This window comes from Crocuta crocuta, unplaced genomic scaffold, assembly GCF_008692635.1.
Source record: "Crocuta crocuta isolate KB4526 unplaced genomic scaffold, BGI_CrCroc_1.0 scaffold580, whole genome shotgun sequence".
Taxonomy (NCBI): domain Eukaryota; kingdom Metazoa; phylum Chordata; class Mammalia; order Carnivora; family Hyaenidae; genus Crocuta; species Crocuta crocuta.
Genome location: NW_027527940.1, coordinates 5040955 through 5063788, shown reverse-complemented (window position 1 = coordinate 5063788; position 22834 = coordinate 5040955). Strand labels below are relative to the sequence as shown.

The window sequence follows — 22834 nt, the reverse complement described above, 5'->3', positions numbered from 1 at the left end:
TTTTCTAAAAAAAAAAAATGAAAATGGACCACTTGGACCACCATGCAATAAAGTTCAAAGTCTTTAAGACACCATTAATTCAAGCTTTCAATCTCAAGATAACAATCAAGGATTACTGAAAACTGAAGCAAGCCTCCAATATAAAAGAAAGACCAATTTAGAAGAGAGTCCAAGAAGAAACAAGGGCAAAAGACATTTTACAGTCTCAGAAATTAGAGAAGAAAATGTATCTAAGAAACCAGCAAAGAATGCTCCCTATAAAAAAATTTTTTTAATAGAACAAAAAGAATTCTTGGGAAATTAAAATTTGCTTGCAAAAATGAAAAATTCAACAGAGGACTTAGGGAATAAAGTTAAGGAAACCTCTCATATAATATAGAGCAAACAGACTAGAATGAAAAATAAGGTAGAAAAACAAATACTGAAGGAGTAGTCTGATATACAAACAGAATGAGCAGAAATAACATTTTCAGAGAGAAACAAAAGGAAGGAGAGGAAACCACCATTATAGAATGAACTGTGTCTCCCTCTCCATATCCACGTTGAAGCTCTAACCCCCAGTGAGATAGGACTTTTAGGAGGCTTCATAAGAGTGGGGCCCTAATACAACTGGACTAATGTCCTCAGAAGGGGAGGAGGAGGAGAGAGATTATTCTACTTATAGAAAAACCTTGTAAGGGTTCAGTGAAAAGGCCAGTCTACAAGCCAGGAAGAGATCTCATCAGAAGCCAATCTTGATAGCACCCTGATCTTGGACTTAGCCTTCAGAACTGTGTGAAAATCAATTTCTGTTGTTTAAACCAACCAGCCTGTGGTATTTTGTTATAGCAGCCCTAGCAGACTAATATAATCATCAATGAAATAATTCAGAAACTTTCCCAGAACTAAGAAACATAATTTTGCAGATCTGGCTGGAACAATGAATATCCAGGAAAGCACACAAAAATACATGTACATCAAGTCAAACCCTCATGAAACTTCAGAATATAAGAGATACAAAATTCGAAAAAAGCAAAAAACATTAGGATCAGGAATCAGAATGTCCTCAAAATTCTCAAAAGAATCACAGGCCAAAAAACAATGGAGAGGTCTTCAGAATTCTGAAAGTAAATTATTTCCAACCTAGAAAATAGGTTGAAAAATCACGTGGGAAGACCAAAAATGGAAAGAAAAAAAAAGACGCTTTTATTAATGCAAGATCTCAGCCTTTCACAGCAATCTACTGTGGGACAGACTCCACCTAAAGGAGGGGTCAAAACTACATGATTCACAGGAAATAAGAGATTTAACACACAGGAGAAAGGCAAGGGGAGTCACTAGTCTGATGATAAAGGGAGAAATTCCAAAAAACTATTATGGACAAGAAAGAAAGCTGCTCCAAGCAGGTTCAGAAACTGGTAGACAAGAAAATTATACTTCCAGATATACATACCCAAAAGAAATGAGTATGTACGCTGAAAAACGTATAAGTAAATGTATATAGCAATTTTATTCATAAGAGCTATAAAAACTAGAAACAAAATGTCCATTAATGGTGAATTTTTAATTGTAGATTTCATGAACAGAATACTACCACCGGTAAGGAAGAGCCACTACTGCTGCATCCAACTCCATAAATGAATCTCATCAACACAATATTAAGCAAAAGTAGCCACCCATAAAATATGGATACTATATGGTTCCATTTATATGTTAAGTTCAAAAACAGGGAAAAATAACCTGTAATGATACAGGTCAGAATAGTAATTAGCTTTTGGGGACAAGAAATAATGTCTGGAAGGACACATGAGAGAGCCTTCTGGAGCACTAGAAATGTTCTATACTTTGATCTAGGTGATAGGTATGTCTACAAATATAAAAACTCAATGAGCTCTACTATGAAATTTGTGTACTTTTCATTTTTAAAAAAATTAACCATATTTTCTCTAAATAAGTTCTTAAAGAAATTAATGACATTTTCAATTGCATCCCACAAAAGGAATTAAACAAAAGGGGGAAAAATTAAGGCTTTATACACAAAGATCTGTATTTCACAATTATTTACATTAGGGAAAAAAAAAACACCTGGAAATAACGTTTAGTAAATGAGTGCCATGCAAAGGCTGGATTTCTCTGGTGTGAGAGAGAAATTATTTGGCCTCTTTCTATTAGCAGCAGCCAAATTTAATACTAATTAACCTAAGGGGCCATCTGCCCATAGGGAAAAGCATGTTCACAGGTTCCAAGACAAAACAAAACAAAACAAGCCTGGCAACAGAAGGCCCAAAAAGCAGCCTAAAGGAAAGGGAAAATGGCAAGAGATGCAGCTAGAAGTAGGCAAAAGCCAACTCATGGAAGGCCTTATAGGCCTTTTTAAGAATCTGGAGGGGCACCTGACTGGCGCATTCGGTGGAGCATGCAACTCTTGATTATGGGGTTTGAGTTTGAGCCCCACATTGAGTGCAGAGATTACTTAAAATCTTTACAAGGGAAAAAAATATATGGAAAAGAAATGGGGAGGAAAAAAACCACAGAATACCAAAGTATTCCAAATGTTTCTAAAAATAAAAAATGTCATCAAGAACATGTAGTACCTGGCAGCAATCAGGAATTTCTAAGGAAATTTTTCCAATACCTTGTTTAATTAATAGAATATTCTTGATGTAAACATAAACTTTTATTTTGCTAGAATACTCAAAAAAAATACAGGGCATATTAAATTCTTTGTTAAATCAATTATTTGAATTGATCTAAATGTAACATGATTTGGAAGTATGGACTGAAATTTTGGGAAGGCTGATTCTTAAAAAAACAACAACTAAAAAGCTTTAGACCTACCCATTTTTTTAAAAGCCATATTCTCACTGCTTTATTCAATTGGTCTGTTTGAAGAAAAGCAGAAATTATTCATACCATACTCCCATCCAATTCGGCAATCCTTAAATACAATTTCAGGAATAAAGAACAAGATAATCACTGTTTCAACGGTTTACTTTAGCAGACCATTTATTTATTTTTAAATTTTTATTTATTTATTTTGAGGGGGAAGAAGCAGAGAAGGATAAAGAGAGACACCTTGCTGTCATTACAGAATCTGACATGGGGCTCAATCAGGGCTCAATCTCACAACCGTGAGACCATGACCTGAGCTGAAATCAAGAAGTGAATGCTTAACCGACTGAGCCCCCCACCCAGGCACCCCACAGCAGATAATTTATTTAAGCAAATAAAAAACATGCAGTTATGAGGCACTTGGGCTGCTCAGTCGGTTAAGTGTCCAACTTTAAGTGTCCAACTTCAGCTCTGGTCATGATCTCCTGGTCCATGGGTTTGAGCCCCGCATCATGCTCTGTGCTGACAGCTCAGAGCCTGGAGGCTATTTGGCTTCTGTGTCTCCCTCTCTCTCTGCCCTGCCCCTGCTCATGCTCACATGCGCGCACTCTCTCAAAAATGAATGAACATTAAAAAAACAATAATAATTAATAAAACAATAATAATTAGGGGCGTCTGGGTTGGTTAAGCATCCAATTTTGGCTTAGGCCATGATCTTGCGGTTCATGAGTTCCAGCCCCATGTCAGGCTCTGTGCTGAGAGCTCAGAGCTTGGAGCCTGCTTTGGATACTGTGTCTCCCTCTCTCTCTGACCCTCCCCTGCTCATGCTGTCTGTCTGTCTGTCTCTCTCTCAGAAATAAATGAAACATTAACAAAGATTAAAAAAAAAAAAGGAAATCAAGGTTTGGGTTTGAGCTCTGCCATCGTCACTCGATGTGTGAATTTTAGTGTAGTTATTCTGTATGGATTTCTTTTTCCTTACCTACAAAACAAATGGTTGGAATTCCAACGTTCCCACCATACTGCTCCATATTATGACACATGCCCACACAAGATTTAAAAAACCAGGGGCACCTGGGTGGCTCAGTCAGTTAAGCGTCCGACTTCGGCTCAGGTCATGATCACACGGTTCGTGGGTTCGACTTCGGCTCAGGTCATGATCACACGGTTCATGGGTTCGAGCCCCGCGTAGGGCTCTGTGCTGACAGCTAGCTCAGAGCCTGGAGCCTGCTTCCGATTCTGTATCTCCTTCTCTCCCTGACCCTCTCTCTCCTGCTCATGCTGTCTCTCTCTCTCTCTCTCTCTCTCTCAGAAATAAATAAAACATTAAAAACAAAAAAAACCAAAGGAATGATGAAACAGTAAAGCTATGGGTTCAAAGGAAAGCAACAACACAAGTAACAGAAAGTTCTGGAAGGCCTCACTGACTTCAGGACCAAAGACCAAATTTAAAACAGGACTTCATTTGTTACTCTGGTAATATGGGGGGAAGGGGAAGGAGATTTCTTTTAAAGAATAAGAAGGCTATGGATAGACCATCAAATTTTCAACAGACATGAAGGTAGAAAAATACGAAGTCTAAATGAGAATGAGAGATTGGTCTGGTTAGGATGGACAGCTCCCAAAGAGAAATACTGTTGCCATAAGAAAAAAAAAATAGCTTTGAGCAGACTCTTAAGACGACTAGGACTTCTGAAGTATAAGTAACAGGGAGCTATAGCTGGTTTCATAGTGCTGGACGTGCTGGAAGCACGGCTTAAGGCTGGAAGCCTTAAGATTAAGGCAGGACAAACTGAATAGAGAGAAAAGATAAGCAGAAACCCCAGTTAGAAGCTAGTGGAAAGGAAAGATATCCGAAAAAATTTTCCAAAAAAATGGTAGATGATAATTAGCCAATGTTATGTGAATGAAAGATGTCAAAGACAAAACCAAGGTTTGTGTATGGGTGGCTGAAAGTATACTACGAAAACAAAGTCCTCATACATGGAATCAGCAAAATGAGGATCATCCAGATAGAACTGTTTCCTTAAATAATCTTTGAACATCAGTTGTCTTCCTAAAACAGCACAGCCTAGTACTTATAAAGAATTTGTTAAATGCTTAGTGATTTCACGAGTTTCCTCCAATTTTACTTATCGACTAAATAACTAATCACTTAGTCTTCTGATGTAGCTAGAAAACATTTGGTACCTTTCCATATTGTAACGGTAAGTAAATTGTAAAATTTGTTAAACTATGATACTATGATAGGAAAAAATGGACTGCATCCTACACTTTTTAAATATTTATTATTTTTTGAGAGAAAGAAAGAGAGAGAGGAGCAGAGAAAAAGAGGGGGACTGAGGATCAGAAGCAGGTTTTGCACTGACAGCAGTGAGCCAGATGTGGGGCTCGAACTCATAAACCATGATACCATGACCTGAGCCACCCAGGCACCTGTGCATCCTGTATTTATTAAGTGAAGTCTTTCTGACAAGTGATTTATAACCATAATCACATCAAATCTACCTTGAGCTTTTTGGCAAGAAAGTTCTCAAAGGTCCAAAAGAAAAATAAACTCAGAGGCATAAAGTATCATTCAGTATCTAACATTCTGTGTATGCTGGGAATTTTATTGACATGGACCTTAAGGCACTGGTAAAATCTGGATTAAAAGATAATGCGCAGAAAAAGCGGAAATTTAAAATGCAATACTTGAACAAGCACAGCTGAGTCTTAAGCACTCTGCAAATAGTGTTTACAAGTATTATAACTAATTCCTCCAGATCACAATTTTCCCAAAAAGAAAATTCGAGTCTATGATCAAGACGGAATGAAACTATTATTAAACAACTAATGCTTATTTCTTGAGTTACTATCAAACTGTGAATGGGAGCCTATTTAAGAACTGAACATTACTAACAATTATCAAACAAAACCATCTTGGATTATTTCCCCCATTTACTTTGTGACCTCGCTTAAAACCGAGATTTTAGAAAGTGTTTTCCAAATGCTTACTTAACAGATTGTACGGTTAGTTTCTCATAAATTTACCAAAGACTTCTAAAAATGAATACCTCTTGCAACATTTACCCGTTCTGATCAGACAGTGAGCTTCTTTGCTCACCGTCCAAGATGGGATCAGAACTTCTCAACTTCATTCTTTCCTAACTCCTATGTTTCTTACCAAATCTAATGGGTAGAATTATTTTTAGGTGACCAGCTCATCCGTTCGACATTAATTGAGCGTCTATAATGTTACAGTTCTCAGACCTAAACAAAATCCAGCTTCGCAAGCTTCTAACTGCAAATTTAACTTTCATGGAAGCGCCTAAGAAACGGTACAAAACCAGCTATCGAGATCATTTCTTTCTTCTGCCGGATATATTACACTTAGAGTCAAAAGACCACAGCGCAAGCTACAAGCAAACGTTCATAAGTACAGCAGGTCCACACGGTTAAAATAACCCAGATTTCCCGACAACGAGGGAAACGGCTGGGGGTGGGTGGGGGGAGGGGCACAGGGCGCATCCTAAGGATGTCCACCTCGGCACAGGTTACGGCTCCCTCCCCTCCTGGAGGGCAGGAGGTGAGCGCGCCCCTTCCCTCCTCTACCCGGCTTCGGATTACGCCACAACAGGCAACAGGACTTTATAGGGAGGAAAAAGAACCAGCGGAGCGCGCACGCCGCACACTCGACCTCCCAGCCTCGTAGGAGCGGCCGGCCAGAGCGAGGCCTGGGGCTGCGCCATCCGGGGCACTGGCCAGAGGGTCGCGCGGAGCCGCAGTGCAAAACGCCCAGGCCCGGCCGAGCGGCCTCCCCGCCCCCTCCGGCTCAGCTCCGGGCCGGCAGACGGCGCCCGGGGAGCTAACTTCGCCGGAGAAGAGGAAGCGACGCAGCGAGTAACAGGCTGTGTGGATGTACGGAGGAAGGAACCGCTGTCTATGCGTCTGCCTATCGGCAGGACTGTCTCACCTTCCCTCTGCCAGGTCCGTGCGGCCCCAGCTCACCTGAGGAGGACACCGGGACGCCGCCGCGGTTGCCGCGATGGCCGTTACGGCACGAGGCCTCCGCTCCGCCGCCGCGTAGCTCTCCGAAGAGGGGCGGGAGGCGCGCGGCGAGCGGGCGGGGCTCCAGCATCGACTGGCCAGGAGGCGGCGGGCGGATCAGCGCGGGCAGGAAACCCCCTCCCGGCACAATCCGATAGGCTCAGTCGCTCCCTTCCCTCCTATCCCTGAAGCGAGGGCTGTCTGCGCCGCGCTCGGATTGGGCTTGCCCGCATGCCAATCAAGCAGTATGTTGGGCGTGGAGCTGGCTGGGACCGCTCCGCGGAGAGAGAGCGAGGGGTTGGGACGCGCCTGGCCTGACCCTGACTCATGTCGCTTTTGCCTCTCCGGTTGCTCTGGCTGATTACTTTGGGCCTTTCTTCCTCAGTGCCACATTAGAGACTCCATAGCAGAAGTTATTGCTTCCCAAGTTAAGCCCCAACTGTTCTGGGAGCTCCCCTCTGGTTTCGCCACCTGAAAGAGGGTCTTGCCTGCAGATTTTTAAGGGCGGGGAGCAAAAACGAAAAACAAACCAAACGGCCTGAAATGGGGACTTGAGAGAAAAATGTAAGACGTACGGTTAATTTGAGCCACAAACCGAAATAAGCTGAGTCTGAAGGCCTTCCAAGTACCCAGGTGCGTGGATAGCTTCCAATCTCTGTGGTAGCCATTCTGTGGGGAGGACAACCACCTTCGGTGCCAGATGTGCCCATTCTTGGGGACCCTGTCCCAGCCACGTGCCGGGTCATCAATAAGTTGGTTCTCCTCACGCCAGTACTGCAGCCCCTCGCCCTGAGCCTGAATTATTCCTGCCGAACAATCTCTGTGGCTCTGCTTCCTTGCCTCCTCAAGGAAGCCTGGTGTGTTAGGTCCCTTTCATGGAGCACAGGTATTTTCCCCATCCAAGCTGTTGAGTTTGTCCGTATCCGTACTTGGATTGTAAACTCTATTAAGTCAGGAATCATGTCAGTATTGTTTTTCCCCACTGCCTAGTACATGACAGATCGTTAAGTAAATATTGTTTAAGTAAAAATTAGTACATCTGGGGGCACCTGGGTGGCTCAGTCGGTTAAAAGCCCGACTTCGGCTTAGGTCATGATCTCACTGTTTGTGAGTTGGAATCTGGCACCTGGATCTGTGCTGACAGCTCAGAGTCTGGAGCCTGCTTCAGATTCTGTGTGTCTCTTCTCTCTGCCCCTCCCCCGCTCGCACTCTGTCTCCTCAAAAATAAGTAACATTAAAAAAAAATTAATACATCTTCGTATCCTTTCTTTAATCCTCGCCTGACTGTAACCAAGAGTTCACACTTTTCTGCATTTAACTTAAAAATTATTCTTTTGAGTACTGATATATGTGGTTTGAGTGCCATTATTTAGGATCACAGGGTCAAGCACAAATCACCTATGACTTCACCTGACTTCAAGTTGGCTTCAGCAAGTAAGCCATGATGAAACTCTGGCCAGCTATTCTATGTCTCTATCCCATTATTAGCATCCAAAGTGAATAATGTAAGTGAATTTTAAATTAATCTAAATGTCTAAAATACCTTTGCATATTTTATCGTGCCTGCTACAGACCATTATATCCCCTCCCAAAATTTATATATTGAATCCTTAACCTCCAATGTGATTGTATTTGAAGTTGGGCCTTTAAGGAGGTAGTTAAGACTGATGGAGATTAGTGTTCCTGTAGAGAGAGCAGAGAACTTGCTGTCTATCTCCACCATGAGAGGACAGTGACAAGGGGGCCCTTGTCTTCCAAGCCTGGAAGACAGCTCTCCTCTGTAATTGACCATGCTGAAACTCTGATGTGGGACTTCAGCTTCTACTGGTTGGTATTTTGTTGTTGGAGGCTCAAGCTAATACAATAGTTTTATTTGTTGAAACATCTTAGAAAGTTGTGGATTGAGATACTATTATATTCATTTTTGAAGCTGGAGAAATGATTGTTCAGAGGTTAAAAAACTGTTTCTCCAAAATCATACAACAAACTGTTAGCAAAACGTGGCTCAGTTAAATTCTACTTACACATATTTGACATATGATGTGTTTGGGGGTGTTAATGCAAATACAACAGATAAAGTGGTTCTTGCCATCAGGTAACTCTTCCTGAAGCACTGCCTTAATTGGGGAAAATAAACTCAGAAAAATATGCGAAGTCATCAGTTTGGATTTTATTGTATAAGGGAATATGTATTTTGAATTCACCAATGGTCTGGAAAGATGGTTCACAAGGTTCTGATCCAGATGTGTTGAGTTCTGTGTGCCACCTATTTAAGTAATAGAAGTAAGGGAAAGAGATTTTTAAAAAGCCTTTTAGTTCCCTGTAAATATGTTTTTATTTTCCTTTTAGTTATCCTTCTTCAAGTTTCCTCACTACCCGTTCTTACCAGGAAATCTTTATAGAAATAAAGAAAGGTTCAAAAAAAATGAAAAGGAGAAAACATTGAAGAAAAATAATGATGAGACAACAAAGCATTGAGGAAAAGGATAGATAGGCAAAAATCATGTATGAAATTGTGGTATGGTGACTTAGAAGGAATCGAGTACATGTTCTTATGGGGTGGGAGTTGTCCCAGAGACTTCCTTTCACACACTCTCTCTCCCCAACTTTCAAACATAAGCATGCATGTGGCCTCTTCTTCCTCTCTTTTAGCGAAACTCAAACCAAAAATGGGAATCACCCCCTGGTAATTAGTGCTGAGTGGCCCGGGGACTAGCCAGAATCAGATGACAATAAAATTTGGGCCAAAACCTATGACCTATGGATTGGAAATGGGGCTTTGGAAATGTAAGAAATAGCAAGTCTAAGATAAAAACATTCAGGCAGCTCACTTCATTAATCTCAAAGGAAAGGATTTGGGAAGACAAGGAAGGGAAAAATGAGCCTCTATGTCTCAAGACCTTTCCCAGGAAACTTGATAGCTTATAGTTAGAAATGCTTAGACAATGATCTGGTTTAGCATCACTGCTGGCTAGGACTGTTTAGGACAACAACAACAACAACAACAACAACAACAACAAAAGAGCCCTACCTGCTAATCAATAAGAAGTACTAATCACAAGCTTGACTGTGAAGTATAGAATTTAGTGGACCCTGGTAGCTAAATTTAATATCTCGACAGAGTATTGTTATGCCTTTACAGGAATTACTTCAACAAAAATTTATTGACTCCTCTCTGTGGTAGGCACTGCAATAGGTACTAGAGATCTAAAGATCAGTCTTAAGCTGAAAGGAGCTCAATCCAGTGTCAGAGAATTAGCTTTAAATATATTTATTATTAATATAGTTAACACAGCGATAGATATGTACATGGGAACATTAAGCCACAGGGGGAGTTGTACGGTCAAGCTAGTCAGGCAAATAAGTAGGCAAAGAAGAGAAGGGCTTTCCACATGGAAGGACCTGCACTGAAGAGGGTATTACACAATCAAAAAAGGTATTACACAATATTGCTGGAGCAGAAGATGATTAGAAATGTAGGCAATAGCAGGTTGTAGAAATTAAGGACTTGATTCTATAGATGATATGAAACCATCAAAGGGATTTTTTGTTTTGAGCACTTTAAAATGTCATTCTGTTGTTTTCAGGCCTCCATCGTTTGTGATGAAAAGCTAGCTGTAAGTCTCATTGTTTTCCTGTATGTCATATGTCTTTTATTTTCTGGCTGCTTTTAAAGTTTTGTTTCTTTATCTCTGTTTCTCAGCAGTTGCACTATGTTTCTAGGTGGGGTTTTCCTTGTATTTATGCTGCTTGGAGTTCACCTATTTTTCTGGATCTGTGGATTGCTGTTTGTTGATGTTGTTTCCTTTTATCAAATTTAGAAAACTTTTGGCCAATATTTCTTTCTGCCACTTTCCCTCTCTCTTCTTTTCTGAGACTACATTTACATTTACGCTAGACTTCTTTGTCCTTAGTACCGATTATTCAGGCTTTGTTCATTTTTTTTTTCAAATCCTTATCCTTCTGTGCTTCGATTTGGATAATTTCTTCAATTTGGATAATTGAGAGCCAGTGTCTGATAATGCCTGGAATATCTGAACATTAACATTTTCCCAAAAGCACATCACCCTACTAATGACTGCAGGTTCCTTTGGGGGAGTTTACAGACACATTAGTCAAGAAGACAGAAATCACAAGATACTATAACAGACAGAATCTAGTATTGGGTACTGATGGACTGAAGGGAGCCCTGCAGTAGACCAGAGGGATAACTGTACGGAGCAGCTACGGCCATTAGGGCAACTGAAAAAGAAGGGTCAAGGCTGGACTAGAAGGTCTCAGAAATTCAGAGGAATGACCCAGCTAAGCTGTAGTTCAATTCCCTGAAAGGAGGCTATTTAACTGGTCCTTCAACTACTGAGAGGGATATCATGAGGCTGGTTGGGGGATGGAGAGTGCCAAAAAGAAGCTCAAGGCTGAGATCAAATGCTGCCATTGGAGCAAAGGACTATTGCTTACTGCTGGGGTAACAATGACAGAAACTGCAAACAAATGGAAAGGCAGAAATCCTTTTTTCCCTTCTGTCTTCCAGGCTCCCTCTAATGCCTTTTATTGGTGGAACACAGTGAGACACCAGCTGGCATAGGAAAAAAATGTACTTTGCAGGGTCTGAGCCATTGTATCACAGAGGAAAGTACAGAAGGGTGAATTTGGAGCTAAGATAGCTCAATAACAATAGCTTAATAACCATATTAACTTTTGTTGCGCTAAATTAGTAAAAACTGCCCAAATTAGACCCAAATTAATGCTACCTTCTATGCTTTTACAGACTTGTATGCCCCTTTGAAAAGACTTTCAAGTTACCATGTTGTAACAATTTTCTGCTATACTCGATTCCTGTTACTATCTTTATTAAGAAGTACCTTTTACTGCAGCTCTCATATGTACTTGCTACAAAATCATAAACAAGGGCAGTTTTGGAAAAGATTTGTAAAACTGATAAATAGACCCTGCCCCAGCATTAAGTCTCCCACAATTAGGTACAAAAGGGCATAGACAAATAGAGCTGTCAAGAATCCAGTCCTCTCCCTACTTCCATTTTGAATTCATTTCTTAATGTAGCCTTAGCAAAGAGAAGACCAATTTCCTATCTCTAAGAAGGACAGCTACTAAGGTCACTGAAAAAGCAGCACTATTCCTTTGTTCCCTCTTTCTTGCCTCAACTCAAGCTCCCTTACACAACCCAATTACCTCTGGTTTTCTTTTTTCTTTTTTTTAATGTTTTTTTTTTCAAATGTTTATTTATTTTTGAGAGATCTCAAGTGAGATGAGGGCAGAGAGGGAGGCAGAAGATCTGAAGCAGACTTCTGACAGCAGTGAGCCTGATGTGGGGCTCAAACCCATGAAGTGCAAGATCATGACCTGAGCCAAAGTCAGACGCTCAACCGGCAGTCACCCAGGCACCCCTCAACCCTAGTTTTCTAATGTAAACAGGTGACAAAACAGGACTTGGTATTAAGCATTTCACCTTATTATGTTCTTTTCAAAAATGAATATTTTTGAATATTTAAGGGCTTTTGTTGAACATTTGCAGAACATTGGGCATGAATATTTTTTTAGGACCACAAAAGTTCCATCCAAAAGGGGTCATTTCCTTAAGTCCTATGTTCTTTAGTGATGAAAGTTAACATTCTCCTACCACAATGACCTTTTGTTAATAATAGTAAAGACACTGGGTTCATGGTGTTTCACATATTTATTAATACTTGATTTTGAATATATTAGACTAAATTTTCTACATCTCCATATATTAATTGTATATTATATAGCACTCTGTCAACTATATAACACAAGACATTTATAGGTAAACATTAAAATGGCAGTGCACCTATTAATAAGTGAATGTTAACAAAGTAATAATCAAGTATTCACTTAATGGGAGAGTCTAGTATTTCCTGATAATCCTGCCTTCTTAAATTCCTCCAATAAAGTTTATAACCAGCAAGGACAAAAACACTAATCATAATGATTACCCCTCCAAAAACATCATAGACACTAGGAAATATATGTAACACTAGAAGCTGCAAGACCATAGCTACTACAATCTCCAGGTGTTGCACTGTGCTGACCAAAGCTGGATGGAATTTGTCCAAGGCGTAATAAACTCCTAAGAATGCTGCAGTAGAACAGACACATATGGCAATGAGATAACTCCAGGTTTCTCCATCTAAGGGAATGATGGGTTCTTGAAGAACAAACATAGTAGATATTCCCCAGATTGTCCCCGTCCAACCAAAGGTAAATAGTGCAGTCCACATGCTAATCTTCTCTTTAATGGATCTGTATACTATCATGGAAAGAGCAGTGGTCAGTCCAGCCATCACAGTCATAGTGTACCCAAAGGCTTCTTTCCAGGCATTTAACAAAGAATTGTCTTCATCAACAATGTTGGGGATCATGACAAGACAAACACCTAAGATGCTGCAAACAACGGTAGCCATGTCAACATAAGCCATTTTCTCATCCACAAGTAAAAAAGCCAAAATAGCACTGAAGACTGTGGTTGTGGCTCTCCACATAGTGGTCCCATTACTGGGAGGAACTATTGAAAATGATGTATAAGCACAGGTTATAGAGATGACATTGCATACACCATAAAAGAAGAGTCGTAATCTGTATCCACTGGGACCAAAGGGCGCCTCCTGGTAGTAACACACAACTAACACAGATAAGACCTGTAAGACAGAACGGATAAAAATCAGTTCTAGGGATGGAACTTTAGAACGATCAGAAACAAGCCTAGTGATAAGAGCTACACATCCATGAGCCAAAGCAGATCCAAACAGCACGATCCACATTTTTCTGGATTGAAAAATGTTTTTTTCTGCAAAGCTCTGGAATTGTCCAATATCATTGGTCATTGGGTCTTCTGTTGGCTGAGGTCGAGTATCCATGGTTCCAAAGAAAGTCCTTCCTTTTCGTTTCATTTCACTCAGTAGGCCTTTCTTTGGATTTTCTTCCATAAAATTTCCATAGTCTTCATTGATTTCTTCATATCCATCATCCCCAGGCTGGGGATAATGAGAAGTATATTTCACCATCACAGTGTTGGGATGTATTTTCACTCGCTTTTTAACTGGATATTTTTTGGAAGGAGAAGTATTCATTTCTTCAGATAAGTAATTCTATTTAAGAAAAAAAAACCAATGTACATATTTATTCAGTGGAAATTTAGTTTTAATTTCTATTATAATCATACACACCAATTTAATAATAGAAAGTAGAGGTTGTAACAGGAGTTTAAAAAAAAAAAATAATAGTAAGAACATCTGACAGTGCCTTATCAGATGTAGGAAGCCCAATGAAATTGTCTGCACTTTTTCCATTCTCATCCTACGTCTGCCCCTATTTCTCATTCTCCTTATTCTTTGTCTCACACAGCTCTGTTGCTTATCTTTACACCTCAAACAACTGATATTTTTCCATCTTTTCATTCCTACCTGTTTCTCTACTCATCCAAGAAAAACACAGAGAAGTAAACAACTTAGGTAAAATCTTCCCTTTCTACTGTGTTTTTTTGTCTATTATAAATTTTAAATGGATAAGTCCAAAGTTTTTTTATATAATCCCTTCTGTATAATATCACATTTAGCTTTATATTACAAATTATAGTCTTTTCAACATTTATTCTGGGCTCCCCATACACATTCAGATATATAGGTAGACCAAAATTAGAAAATAAATAAAATGGGGATGCCTGGGTGGCTTGGTCAGTTAAGCATCTGACTCTTGATCTCACCTCAGGTCTTGATCTCAGGGTTATGAGTTCAAGCCCCACATTGGGCTCCATGCTGGGGGTGGAGCCTACTTTAAAAATACAAAATAATAAGTACATAAATACATAAATAAATGGATTTAGTGACAGTCATGCATTGTTGGTGTATACTACCTCTCTGATGAGCAATTGGTTAATATGTATTAAGATTTTGACTGAAAGTACCCTTTAACTCAGCAATATCATTTCTTTTTTTTATTTTTAAAGAGCTTCAAGGTTTTTTTAAATGTGTATTTATTTATGTTTGAGAGAGAACACAAGTAGGGAGTGGGGCAGAGAGAGAAAGGAAGGCAGAAAATCTGAAGCATGCTCCAGGCTCTGAGCTGTCAGCATAGAGTCCAACACAGGGCTCAAACCCATAAACTGTGAAATAATAACCTGAGCCAAAGTCAGACACTTAACCAACTGAGCCACTCAGGCACCTCTCAGCAAAATCACTTCTAAGATTTTATCCTAGAGACGTGATCACAAGATGCTTTTTATCTTATGTGTTTAAAAAAAGGAAAAAACAATACATTTTTATATGTGTTTATATAACAAAGAAATTATGGAAAGATACAAAGTAAACTAATAATTATTAGGGTAGAACAAGGAACAAAAATGGAAGAAAATATTTTTTACTGTATACTTTTTTGTATTTTTATTTTTGAATCACAATATTGTTCAAAAAATAAATTATAAACTAAAACAAGATGTTCTGTTCTTGTAGGAAAAGAGAATACAAAAAATGTGGAAAAAATATAGGAATAGGAGGGTTCACTATAGCTTACCACAATGACCCTTCATACATTAAAATACTATGCTATAGGGGCATCTGGGTGGCTTAGTCGGTTAAGTGTCCGACTTTCACTTAGGTCATGATCCCGCGGTTCGTGGGTTCGAGCCCCGCGTCGGGCTCTGTGCTGACTGCCAGCTCAGAGCCTGGAGCCTGTTTCAAGAGTCTGTGACTCCCTCTCTCTCTCTGACCCTCCCCTGCTCACGCTGTCTCTCTCTCTCTCTCTCCTAGAAATAAATAAAACATAAAAAAAATTTTAATGAATTAAAATAAAATAAAATAAAATACTATGCTATATATCCATTACAAACAACAATGCAGATCTTTACTGACACTGAAAGATGTCCATGACATTTTGTTGAGTAGGGAAAAAAAACTTTACTTTTTAATTAAATGAAATAATGCATATAAAAAAATTTGGCACAGTGCAGGCATATCATGAACTCTCAACAAATGTTGACAAGAATTCAGTTTCCTTTTACCTATAATTAACTCTCTTAAAGCACTCGGTATCTTCTACATTGTAATTCTTTCTTCAAGACATATTTGTTCACTCAGTTCTCTTTCCTGTTCATTCTCTCTCTCTTTTTCTAAGACCAATTTCCTATTTCCTCCCCAATGATTCCTCCCCTCCCTTCTAAAAAAAAAGAAAGAAAGAAAGAAAGAAAACCTTTTTTTTTTTTTTGTCCTTATGACATACTCCCTGTCCTTGCCAAAAACTCACCAGGATCTTAAACCATGGTCTAGAAATCAAATCCTATTTTGTTCTTTGACACCATCTGGGTAGCCAACTGTTTCATACCTTTTTACTCTTTTCTCTTCTAAACACCATCTTCAGTTGGAAGAAGTCATTTGAAGAAACACCACCTGTGTGTGCCTCCAAGTTATTCACTTTCCTAGCCCAGACCTCCCTCTTACAGTCATCTCTGCATATTGCTATCAAGCTAATATGATGTTCTTTCCTTCCAACATTTTTAAACATTTATTTTGAGAGAGAGAGCACACACAAGCAGGAAAGGGGCAGAAGACAGAAAGGGAGAAAGACAAAATCCCAAGCAGGCTCCACATTGCCAGTGCAGAACCCTATCTGGGGCTCAAACTCATGGAACTGTGATATCATGACCTGAGCCGAAGTGAAAAGCTGGATGCTTAACAAACTGAGCCACCCTGGTACCCTATCTCTTTTCTTCCAACTTTTATCAAGTTGTGACTTTAGCTTCAATAATCCCAAATTGAATAGTCTTCATCTCCCACATAGATTTTCCTTCCCTAACTTCCTCATTTTTTTGGTGATCCCACCATTTCTCCAGTTCCCCAAACAAGAAACCAGGGAATACTCTGAATTATCCTTTTTGCTGCCACACTTCCGTTTGGTTATCAGTCTTGCAGTTCTTGTCTTTGAAACACTTCTCAGATTTTTCCTTTCTTCTCCAATTCCATTTTACCTTTGTGATTCTGGATCAGGTTATTGTGAATTCCTATCTAGAATATTGCAACAGCATCCTAACTAGATCCCTTGAATCCTAACCCTTCTCCCTTAAAATCTACCTATATTATACCACTGCCACTTTAATCTGTCTTTAAAAGATTCAAAACAAAACATTCCCTTAAGCTTTCCCCACTTTTAAGAACTTACAGTGATTTTTTTCCTGGCTACCTCATTGAATCTCAACTCTTTTGCCTGGCTCTCCAGACCCTACCTCATCTAGTCCCTATCAGTACTTGCCTCCTTTAACACACATACTGCTGGGACCAGTCAAATGCTCTCCCTGACCTAACTCCCCACACGTACGTGTCGTATCTCTAAAGTCTTTATTCTCACTAGTTTCCTCCACTCCAACTTTCAAAATATTGTTCATCTTTTAAGAAGGGACAGTCCAAATTTTGCCTTTTAGAAACAAGCCTTCCCTCGTCACTCTAGCCTCTTATTTTTTCCTTCCTTGTTTAACATCTGAAGTAGTTCTTCTAATTTTTGTAACTTAAATCATTTTATTATTTAGTTTTCTCAACTCAGTGGCATTTCATCTCCAGTCATTGTATTTATTCATTTAAAAAATTTATGAATATAATTTATTGTTGAATTGGCTTACATAAACACCCAGTGCTCATCCCAACAAGTGCCCTTCTCAATGCCCATCGCCCATTTCCCCCTCTTTCCCACTCCCCTGCCAACCATCTTCAGTTTGTTCTCTATATTTAAGAGTCTCTTGTGGTTTCCCTCCGTCCCTCTCTGTTTGTAACTATTTTTTTCCCTTCCCTTCCCCCATGGTCTTCTGTTAAGTTTCTCCTGATCTACATATGAGCAAAAACATGAAATGTGTCCTTCTCAGACTGACTTATTTCACTCAGCATAATACCTTCCAGTTCCATCCACATTGCTGCAAATGGCATGATTTCATTCTTTCTCATTGCCAAATAGTATTCCACTGTATGTATAAACCACATCTTCTTTATCCATTCATCAATTGATGGACATTTAGGCTCACCAACCTTTGTATTCAAATTTCTATGTTAAAATCTCCTTTCCTTGCTAGTTAGCAAGTATCTTGATGACATCTCTTTTAGAACCCATAACTTCTCCTGTGCTGCCCGTTGTTACAGTTTTGTCTTATATCCATTAAAAGCTTTCCCCTACCCATTGCAGGCCAGATTTGTAGCTCCAGGGGCATGGATAGGGAGAGAATGTGGTCTCCCATTCTGCTCCTTCTCCTATTCCCTCCCTTTGTAGTCTGTAGAAGGATGATGACTCTGTCTCTAGGACACCTCTTCCATCTCCCTGTTCTAGACTCTAGCTCCCCTGGTGTATTGGCACAGGGAGAAAGGAAAAGGAATAGAACACATGTTTTATATTGGCTGCTGTTATGTGATGGCTTTTTGATGTATAAACTTGGCTGTGCTGAACTATATTCCCTAATTATTTAATCAAAACTAATCTGGGTTTTGCTGTGAAGGTATTTTGCAGATGTGAGAAAAATCCCTAATTAGTTGACTTTAAGTTAATCAAAAGAAAGTCTGTTCTGTAAGGGCCTGACATGAATGGGTGAGCCTGTTAAAAGAGGGCTTAGGGGGTGCCTGGGTGGCTCAGTCGGTTAAGCATCCAACTTTGAATCAGGTCATGATCTCACGGTTTGTGGGTTAGAGCCCTGCGTCGGGCTCTGTGCTGACTGCCAGCTCAGAGCCTGGAGCCTGTTTCAGATTGTGTCTCCCTCTCTCTCAGAACCTCCTCTGCTCACGCTGTCTCTCTCTCTCTCTGTCTCTCTCTCTCTCTCAGAAATAAATAAAACATTAAAAAAAGGTTTTTTGTTTTTTTTTTTAAAAAGAGGGCTTAGGCTTTTCTTGAGTTTGGAGATTCCAAACCTTTAACTCCCTTAGGGCTCCAGCCTACTCTTGATCTTCTTTTCCTATTGCCAGTGGGTAAAGCTTCAGCTTGTGCTCATGGGATTCCAACATGTTCTTGATCTTCTCTTCCTGACTGCCTGCCCTACAGACTTCGGACTCGTTTATCCAGTCCCCACAATTATATTAGCCAACTCCTTGTAATAAATCTCTTACTGATTCTGGGTCTTAGGCTGAACCCTGATTCTGATAACATGGAGTGGAATTCACTCTTTGATTGTTGTCTTTGTTTCTCTGTTAACTCTGATAGGTCACTGGTACTTTCTAGGTTGCAGGTATCCAAATTCAGGCTATCTTGGGTAAATTTTGTAGGGCCTCCACATTACATAAATCTCTGATGTGAGAGCACCTGCTGCCCTAGGGCCTATGGCCCAAAGATTTTTGCTACTAGGTCCTCTTCCCTGGAGAACATCTCTCTTGGGCAGGTACCAACAGTATTTACTTGGCCCCAGGAAACACATCTCCTTACCACTCAGTGGAGTTTGCTGCTGTCCCCTTCTCTCCAATTTTATTTCTCTTTATTCAAACAAGCAAAAGTCGAATTAAAATGTGCTATCTATGCAGACTTAGAAATGGAGAATGAGAAGGCACACTCAGTCACTATACATAATGTTCTGGTAACTTTCACCCTCAGCTATAAGAGGGGACTTGCCTTTCCCTTCTCCCATTAAGAAAAAGCATAACATATTTCTTAAACCAAAGACCCATAATAGATAATATGATCCCTGTGACAGTATTTTCCAAAGAGAACCATAAATCTAGTATTTCCCATACAACATGTTTGGGTTTGTTTTTTTTTAATGTGAATTTGACATTACTAAATAGAGAGGCAGGGTCTATATCCCTTCCCATTAAAAGTAGGTAGGCTTCTGTGACTGTTTCAACCAATAGAGTATGGCAGAAGTGAAATATTGTGACTTCTGAGGTGAGGTCATAAGAAGTAGAACAGCTATGTCTTCCTAGCTGCAATACTTTTGTTTGGAGCTCTGAGCCAACAGATAAGCAGTCTGACTGCTCGGAGGGTACCAAGGTGTGAGGATGCTCAAATTAGCCCATGTAGAGGAACCACATGGAATGTCCTGAAACTACGTAAAGAGGGAGAAATGCCTGGCTATCACCACCCCAAACTGCTCTAACCCCTTGCTGTTCCAACTGTAGCCACCCATCTGATTTCATGTATATAAGATACCCTGAGTCAGAATCTCCCTGCCAAGTCCTTTCCAAATTCCTGATCTATAGAAACTATGACAGATAATAAAATGATTGTTGTTTAAGTTACTCAGCTTTGGAGCAATCTGTTACCTGCAGTAGATAACTGGAACACCCCACTGCCTTCCCCAGTGTTTTAAAGAATGAGAAGGAGTAGGGATCTCAGTGATAGTTAAAGTGAAAGGTCTCTTATATCTGGTCCTACTTGATGGACTTTCAAAAGTAGAACACTTTGCCCTCCATCCTAAGTTCATAGACACTAATTCCAAGATAAAAAGTTTATTCTACATCCTATTAGGCATACTTTAGTGTATTTAACCTTAGTCCAACTGCATACTTTAAACTAGTATTTGCACAGTGCAATTTATGTTCATTTCTATTCATGAATTAGTTTATGACAGATATATTATAGGTATTTTTCAACACTATTAATATTATATTGTGTCCCACTGATCCAAAAATCATCGTAGAGGGGTGTCTGGATGACTCAGCCAGGTAAGTGTCCGACTTGATTTCAGCTCAGGTCATGATTTTACAGTTGGTGGGATTGAGCCCCACACTGACAGCATGGAGCAGCCTGCTTGGGATTCTCTCTCTCTGCCTCTCTCTTGGGTGTATGGGGGTGCTCTCTCTTTCTCTCTCTCTCTCTGTGTCTCTTTCTCTCAAAATAAATAAACATTTTTTTTAAAAAGATAAAAGCCATCTTATGCTAAAAAGATACATAAAAATCTTCAGTCTCTCTAGTTTTCATTAATTATAGGTTTCATGAATACAGTTCTTTTTTTTAAATTTTTTTTTAATGTTTTACTTATTTCTAGAAGAGAGAGAGAGAGAGAGAGACAGTGTGAGCTGGGGAGGGTCAGAGAGAGAGGGAGTCACAGACTGAAACAGGCTCCAGGCTTTGAGCTGGCAGTCAGCACAGAGCCCGACGCGGGGCTCGAACCCATGAACCGCGAGATCATGACCTAAGCGAAAGTCGGACGCTTAACCGACTAAGCCACCCAGGCGCCCCTCATGAATACAGTTCTTGAAGAAAACCTGAAACCCTGGCTAGTTCTTACATTTTGGCACATGTAAGAAAACATATATTCATTTCAATAAATATTAATTGAGGTACCATAAGTCCAGCATCATGCTAGGCTCTATAAATATAAAGATTAAATAGACATGGTTCCTGCACTCAGTGCTCTCAGACTAGCGGAAGAGACATGTAAAGTCAAATTTAATATTTTAATGAGTTAATAATGTGAGCAACTACATGAAGTTCAGGGAGCTGTTGGAGTACATACAAAGGGCATCTAACCCAGATAAGGGGGAAATCTTAGCAAGTTTCCAGGTGAAAAGGATACCTGAATTGGGACTTCACACATATGTGACAATTCATCAAGTAAAGAGGAGGAGAAAAAAATTTTTTTTCTAAAGGTAAGAAATTTAAAACTCAGAAATGTTGGTTTTGAGTTCTGGCTCTGCCGCTAACTAGAGTAATAATTATCTCTATTTCAAGAGAAAGAGTTTTAGATGGTAATCATTGGGATCTTTTGATTCAACTCTCTTTAATATCAGTTTGTCTTTTTTTTTTTATAGGTTTGTTTGTTTGTTTATTGAAAGAGAGAGAGAGAATCCCAAACAGGCTCTGTGCTGTCAGTGTAAAGCCAGACACAGGGCTGAAGTACTTGACACAAATGGATTAAAAGGCTGCACAGTTTGGTGTCTGCTTGAACAATGGGGACAATTCAGTGTGGCAAGCCTGAAACCAATATTTTTGTCCAAAAGAGGCTGTTTCCTAAGCTACATTCCACAGCATAAGGCCCATGATTAATTCTCTTCTAAAGTTGCGAAAATACTGACATCCCTATTGTCTTGGTAGAAATCCCTGCGACAATACCCTTATCGTACCTAAAGTAAATGCTACTTGGTAGTAAGAATTTCTTTCTTGAGTGACCAGACTGATCCCTATAGTGGTAAAAACTATTAGCTATAAAACTGGCAACTACGATTCGATTATATTATAGTGGTTTAAATGTAGGTACTAATGTAGCATGACACTTATGAATAAAATTGGCTTTTAAATAAAGAACTGATAGGTTACTACCTTAAACCTGAGCAGCCTAGCCCTAAGATACTTTATTAACCCAATGTGCTTTGACAATCTTGCCCCTGAGTGAAAATGAAAAGACTACACCTATCTGATCACCTAAAAGGGAGGACACAACAACCACCATTCCAGGATATCATGAGACATCAGGACACGCAGAGGCTCTGTGCTGTTCCATATACCTCCTGAGATCTGCTGAGAGAACCCATTCCTCCCTCCAAAATGATGATGGGAGCCCATGTTCAGAGGCCCCAAAGGCTGTCAGCATGATCCTACCCATCCTTAGGCTGAACCCTGGCTAGCATAACTCTTAACACCCTTCTTTGAATAGGGATTCTTCTCTCTTCCCCAATGCAACTCCTAAAGGTCAGGAGGACTAGAGGCAGCATTTAAGTTTCCTTGTAACTTATTAATACTCTTTGAGCCTGTACTTTTGTGTGCAAAGGCACACTGCTTTGAAGGATAAAGAACTTGCTTTGAAACTCCCACTTCTCAAACTAGAAAATCACTTCTTAAACTAATAGAGTTTAAGAGACAAGAATACTGATAATAACGGAGAAATAACAGAGTAGAAGATAAAGGTCATGCTGTTTTTTGCATGAGGCACACTTAGGAAGTGAAGAATTTATCAGAAGGAATTAAATGTTTGCCTTTCTTGTAAAGTGTGATAATATTCATGTTGCATGTAAGTGGCAAGTAATAAAATCAAATCATGAAACTGAACAGTTTATGAAGATGTAAAAGA

At 39.7% G+C, this 22834-nt stretch overlaps 2 protein-coding genes and 1 pseudogene across 4 annotated transcripts in view; 1 reads left to right on the top strand and 2 right to left on the bottom strand.

Moving 5' to 3' along the window:
* The window catches only part of NCK1 (NCK adaptor protein 1), a 71304-nt gene extending 64387 nt beyond the window's left edge, over window positions 1-6917 (bottom strand). The window contains exon 1 of one of the 2 annotated variants that reach the window (XM_077752342.1): window positions 6767-6917. The gene's annotated coding sequence lies outside the window, so the exon portion shown is untranslated. The remainder of the gene's footprint in view (window positions 1-6766) is intronic. The other variant, XM_077752341.1, reaches the window with a different exon arrangement.
* The window catches only part of LOC144221822 (vacuolar protein sorting-associated protein 8 homolog), a 13640-nt pseudogene extending 6642 nt beyond the window's left edge, over window positions 1-6998 (top strand).
* Window positions 6999-12570: 5572 nt separating this feature from the next.
* SLC35G2 (solute carrier family 35 member G2) overlaps window positions 12571-22834 on the bottom strand; it is a 40693-nt gene continuing 30429 nt past the window's right edge. For both annotated transcript variants that reach the window (XM_077752351.1, XM_077752350.1), the window contains exon 2: window positions 12571-13964. In XM_077752351.1, coding sequence (XP_077608477.1) covers window positions 12708-13946 — 1239 coding nt within the window. In that variant the 5' untranslated portion in view covers window positions 13947-13964 and the 3' untranslated portion in view covers window positions 12571-12707. The remainder of the gene's footprint in view (window positions 13965-22834) is intronic.